The sequence below is a fragment of the Dermacentor silvarum genome, unplaced genomic scaffold, assembly GCF_013339745.2.
Source record: "Dermacentor silvarum isolate Dsil-2018 unplaced genomic scaffold, BIME_Dsil_1.4 Seq64, whole genome shotgun sequence".
In the NCBI taxonomy this organism is placed as follows: Eukaryota; Metazoa; Arthropoda; class Arachnida; order Ixodida; family Ixodidae; genus Dermacentor; species Dermacentor silvarum.
In genome coordinates, this window is record NW_023606558.1 from 9,236 (window position 1) to 15,312 (window position 6,077).

General features: G+C 43.8%; 1 protein-coding gene across 1 annotated transcript; it reads left to right on the forward strand.

The window, feature by feature from the left end:
* Positions 1-1,730: 1,730 nt before the first annotated feature.
* On the forward strand, positions 1,731-5,828 carry LOC125941930 (uncharacterized). The gene is made up of 2 exons (XM_049659806.1): positions 1,731-1,899; positions 5,332-5,828. Exons 1-2 carry the CDS (start codon positions 1,776-1,778, stop codon positions 5,793-5,795), a joined length of 588 nt encoding a protein of 195 aa, XP_049515763.1. The 5' UTR covers positions 1,731-1,775; the 3' UTR covers positions 5,796-5,828.
* Positions 5,829-6,077: the final 249 nt, after the last annotated feature.

Sequence of the window (6,077 nt, forward strand, 5' to 3'; positions counted from 1 at the left end):
AAAAACACGGAAGCATTGATATCAGTTATTTCTGCCACAATTTTTGGGGCATACGAATAAATCCTGTTATGAAAACATACATATTTTAATGGACAGTGCATAGCGTTCAATAATTCGTGTGCAGCATCTAATATACAATGAAATTGGCAATGCAGTTATTTTTCATGCATTTGATCCCTCGACAAATTCTATAAGGAGGAAGCCGCGCTGCAACCTGAGTCCCCCCCCCCCCCCCCCCCGAACAAAATTTCTGGCTACGCCACTGTTAACTTTTCTCGATAGCACAGTGTTTCATTTAGGCGAGTCACCTTATGGTGTGTCATCGAGTTTAGAAAAAAAAGACTAAAGTTTAGCTAAGCGGTCCTCAGCATTTTTTATGGTGCTACTATTTTCCGTGACTTCTTTTTGAACTGCTTCCTGATCACGTTTGATGTCACTTAACGTCTTAATATGTTATTTGAAAGTTTACAAAATCTGTTCAAGGTTTTTATCTGTATTTAAACTCGGGCCCGGATTCAACTCGACATCACCATTTGTGATAAGCTTGAGACAAGCAGACCAACAAGCAACGCTAGAGTGCGGGGGCATGACACGACGATCAGTGACAAATGATTACTTCTAATTGACCAAGTGTCCTGTCTCACCCGCAGGCAAGCAAACACGAACACGTTGAAAACCATGCGTGCATGTGTTCCGTGCCCGCAACTGTGTCTGTTGGAATCGGGGGGCCAGTTTAAGTAGGGGTACGTCCGTGACTCGGTCGTCGATGGTTGGTCGATGCTTCCGATATAAGTTTCGCAATCGCACGTGCCTAGTAGCTGTGTCGGCAGTAGATCCCGATAATTTGGTAACGGCAGTGGGTGCTCCGGCTTTCAGAGTGGTGACGAGAATTCGAGGCGGTGACGATAAAAGGGGCCTGCAAACAAGAAAATTTCAACACGTTTTAAACCTATATATAGTTAGGGTTTTTCGTTTTCGGGTAAAACGCGATTTTACTCGAATTTTACACCCCGAACATGTTTCAGTAGAATCGAGTTAAAACAGATTTCTCCCCGAATTCCAAAACCACATGGCTACCTTATGGCGTCTTTTGCTGGCCTGGTGGTGACGCTGCCTTCAACCGCTTTTCTCCAACAGTGCAGCACGCTCAGCGTCTGTCGCTACTTTATCTCCTTGTCGCGTCTGAGTGGTCGGCTGCAAATGTGCGGCTAACTCACGGACCGCTGGCGCTGAAAAGAGCACAGGCAACCCTGTCTCAGCGCCAAAAGATGACAATAAAGTGTATGATGCCCTGCATCTGCCTTTTGAACGTCGGTATTGGATAATATCAAATAAAACTTCAGCGTACTAAATGTTACGGTTTGCGTGATATTGTTAACAAACATTAGGAAGAAATCGGAAGCAATATTGTTTGTAACTTGTTTGGGAAGTAACTAGAGTATGTAATGTGGTCCTGTACAATGGGTTGGAGACGATACACCACATTTTCTGAAGTTTTGATTGGTTGCCCGGATGTTCTCGTTTGAGTGCCCGGATGATCACGGCTCTAGCTTTTGGCTCAAAGTCACTTGAAGGGCGCCGACAAGGGAGGTAAAAGCATTTCATGCTTAATAATGTTCTCGACATTTCTCTCTGCAGAATATCAACTTGGGTCAGCGGAATACAAGACGCCGAATCCACGACGCAGTGCTCGGTCGCGTCGTTCTGCTCCATTATTACAAGTCGAAAGGTTTGCGGTCGGAGGCAGCTTTCAAGTAACTACTGAACTGAACGAAATGAGCGTCCCACCAGGAAACATACGCGATCTTCGTGTGATTGGCAGCTCACGTTTGTGCAACGGAACGCTGAGTGTGCGTCTCTCATGGACGTGGCCTGGTGGCCATCTGGACACAGGCACAGGTGAGTCTTCACCAGTGCTGTTTTTCGAGCAATCGTCTGAAATGACGGTAATTTGTCTCTTTCTTTATATACTTTTGCACGTAAGAGTGATGATTGCTTTAATATCAGCTGAAACATCAAAATTGAACCAGCGTAAAAACTGAAAGCACGTACCATGGGACACGTGCTTTCTGCCAGCTTAAGCTGCAAGCTCATCGTTGGATGTAGGCTAAAGCCAAAACTAAGGCGCTGCCGTCTAACAGACGATACAACATAGGCAGATACTAAGGAAACCAGCGATTATTGAAAAAAAAATCAACACTGCAAACCGGTAGTGATCGTTCCGAATAGAGGAAGGGAAAGAGGAAGATCAACGACACGAACATACTGAAGCAGTTACTATTAGACATGTATGCATAGTTTAGAGATGTAAATAGGTATATAGAAATAAAATAGGCAGGCAAGGAAGCAATTTGTATAGTAGAACATTATCAAGGAAATCTGATCGCCTCGCAGCATTTATCGCCGATGCCTCCGGAAACGTTCTTGTGTTATAAAATATGGTCGAGATCTGGTGAAAATTAAATTAAATAATGTGGTTTTACGTGCCAAAACCACAATCTGATTATGACGCACGCCGTAGTGGGGGACTCCGGAAATTTGCACCACCTCGGTTTCTTTAACGTGCACCTAAATCTAAGTACACGGGTGTTTTCGCATTTCGCCCTCATCCAAATGCGGCCGCCGTGGCCGGGATTCAATCCCGCGACCTGGTGCTCAGCAGCCCAACACCATAGCCACTGAGCAACCACGGCGGGTGAGATTTGGTGAAAGAGTACAGCAAGACTGCATACACTGGACCTAACACTGCTAAAAAGATGCTGCAAAGCTTTTCTGTAATATTTATTCAAACATGGTTAATGTAAAAAAAAACGAAAGAAATAAAGAAAGTAAGGAAGAAAGAAAGAAGACAATGAAATTTCTCTAAGAAATGAAGGCTAAAGGAAAATCTGTTAATTCGATTCTTGTTATTTGCGCCGAATGTCATGTTCTGTGTGTTTAGCTTGCCTGTGTTTAGTAGTGCTGTATGAGTTTATATTGAAGCGAAGTACCCATTGCTCATATAAAGATGAAGGTTGGCTAATGCCTATTTCTTCAGCATCATCGCATGTGTGCAGCGAATTGATCGGCCCCAAGATACATGAACAGACGTGCTTACTGACTTCACAAACCTGCACAGACCTCAGGCCGGCTGATTAAGTACTGCCAACAGTGGCGTTGGCAAAACTGCGTGGCCAAACGGCAGGGTCATTTTACCCGCCTAGGTCACAACATTGCCATGGCTGTGTGACGTGTCATTTTGTCTGTCGGTAAATCGGTGCCCCGCAAATCACGGAGCCTAGCTCGGTTATACCGAACAGGTGTATTCGTTAAAAATAGTGTTGTTCACTGCAAACAATAAATATAAAAAGTACAATCAATAACGGAAAAGTTCAATTATTAGTAGAGAAATCTTCTTTCAGCGGAATAATCAAAGATCGTTATAACTTAAAAATTACTTTTTTTGTTTGTGGTGAAAGATGCAATTTTTCTTCATCTTTAACAGAACTGGTCCGCATACGGTAACACGAAACATTTGTCATCGTTACAGCGGCCAAATTATGTTTTTTGTTTCTTTACTATCCCTAGTTAACATTTGTGGGCAGCTTAGCCAGCCACGAAAGTATAGGCAGATAGATGTCGTATGTGCGAGCCAATTACTCTTAGTAGCTGAATAAGGTACAGCTAAAATGAAGGCGAGCCATGGTGCTCAGTACATGGCTGTATAACTCGTTGAGTGGATACTTGGATGGTGTTGCGTAGTGACAGGTGTCTCGGCGCCAAATGTCCTGTCAGTGGTGCTATCTCATATGTTCTATGTAGCATGGTTATCCGTACCTGCATGATCTAATACCACCCGAATCCGAGCATTAGACTCTTTCGTACTATACATGAAAACTCCAGTCATGAGGGGAGTAAACGTTATTTCTCCGAGGGAGTAAACTATAACAATTAATTTCTCCGAAAATCTGGAAAAGCAATGAAGATATTGTTTTGGTGAAATCACAGAACAAGCTACAATGCAACAGACCAGAAAAACACGGTACGAAAATTGCCGTAGTTTCTTTTCTTAACAAACATTTTTTTTAAATGCGCTAAATCAAAACGTGCTTAGAACTAACTTCTGTGAGGAAATAGTTATACACGAGTGCGGAGAGGAAGCAAATAAAAAAACTCCTTTACTGAAAACAAAACTACGGGTATAGTAAGCAATATTTCCTTACCGTGGCTTACTGTTTCTCAGACTCTCAAAGAATGTCGATCGCGACGCGCGTGATTATGTACAGCCTCCCGAATCTTTAGCTATATCGCGCGAGCGTCCACCACGCCTCATTTTAGCGTCTTAAAGCGGCGATAATCAGGGAAACCAGCAGAAGTACTCTCAAGTGCACTAAGCACTTTCCTGTGCAATAGTCGTCTAATGCGATGTTCCCTTCAGGACGGCGTACCACCATATTATAGTGTTCTCGCGCGATATAGCTAAAAATGTCGGAGGCTGTACACTTGCTCTAGCCCAGTTCCCCGAAAGTCGGCGCGGTACCGGCGAAGGATCTCCATCGCAGAAAATAAGCTCAAAAGAGAAAGCGTTACATAAGTACTCTAAAATTGCATCCCTTAGACCCTGCGCGCTCGAGTAGTGACAGAGGCGTTATGACGCTTGCTGCGGACACCCAAGTTCGGTATATCAAAAGTTCAGTTTGTTATGAGGCCGTTGTTTCTCACCACTTTCCGTCAGTAAGTTTCACGTGTTCGATATAAAAAAACAGGCTGATTTATACAATTTTCTAACATACGAGTGACACTGTATGACTGCTCTTACGTTACAGTGATTAAATCAGTGAGAAGGATTCGGGCCTCCATGACGTCCGGTATAATGAACGGCGTGAAATGGCGGTGTGGAAAAAAAACCCAAAGAAACCCAAAACATCCCACGCTGATCATATGGCTGGTGTAAATTTTCGGCAGTGGCGTAATCGTGTTTCGCGGAAAATTTCCACCAGCAGCGAAGTAGAATACACTCGCTTACTGCAATATTAGCTGTTTTTGTCTGTTTGAGCTCTGCGCCACCAGGCCGCTCACGTTTACGCCTCAGCCCCAACGCCCAGTCCGCCTGCGTTTACCCGATTACCGGACAAGCTAAAGGTCTCTATTAGCAAGGTTGCGATAAATGACTGCTATGCTAAAATCTACAAGCTTGTTTGTAAAGATGCGTTATACATATCACGCAGCACTCATCAAACTGGTCTAATATCAGCTTTCGAAGCGCTTGCGTGGTGACGCCACAAGTTAAGGAGATCTTTGGTGACTCCCACAATACTAACCAAAATATTGGCTTTCTTTCTTTTCTTTCAGTCGAATCGGTCCAGCTGCGTACGAGTGCCAGCTACACAAGCTTGTTAAATGAATTTGAAGACCAGAACCTCCTAACCGAAGCAAACGTACTTCACGGGGATTTATTACCAAGACCGCCGAGAACGTCACATAGAGTTGAAGTGGCACTGCCAGCCCCAATTCTTGAAATACACGAAGGGAAAGACCAGATAGGAAAAGTGTATCTCTCAGCAGTCGTAGTTAACCAGTTTGGTCTCATGTCCGATATGTCCAGCGTCGTCGTCGTTTCGAGCGCTTGGAACGAGCAGGAACTTTCCCCTCAAAACGAATCACAATTCCTTCTAAACAAGATACTACTTGGTCTTGCAATAGCAGGCTTCGCAACAGCGCTAGTTTCCTTTATCGCGCTTGCGATCTGGTGCAAGAGAAAACAGGGCAGCAGGAATCCTGAAACCAAAAAGCGTAACTGTGACCAAGAATGTTGAGACGGGATTCGTTTGCTTTTTTATTGGATTCAATAGAGGTGTGCACACCGTAGCTAAGCATCCTAAGATTCTGAATTAAAGCTTGCCATGACACTGATGTAAATAAAGACCATATATTTTCCTAATTTGCCACAAGGAACAGTTGCATTTGTTTCATGAACAGGTTTCCAAGCAGCTTGGCTATGAAGTGAATTTATATTCATGCTTCTACTTGTACAACACTGTCTGAATAAATCTTTTTGCTAAGCAGTAGATGGTTCCTTGGTCTGATGCGAGGGAGAG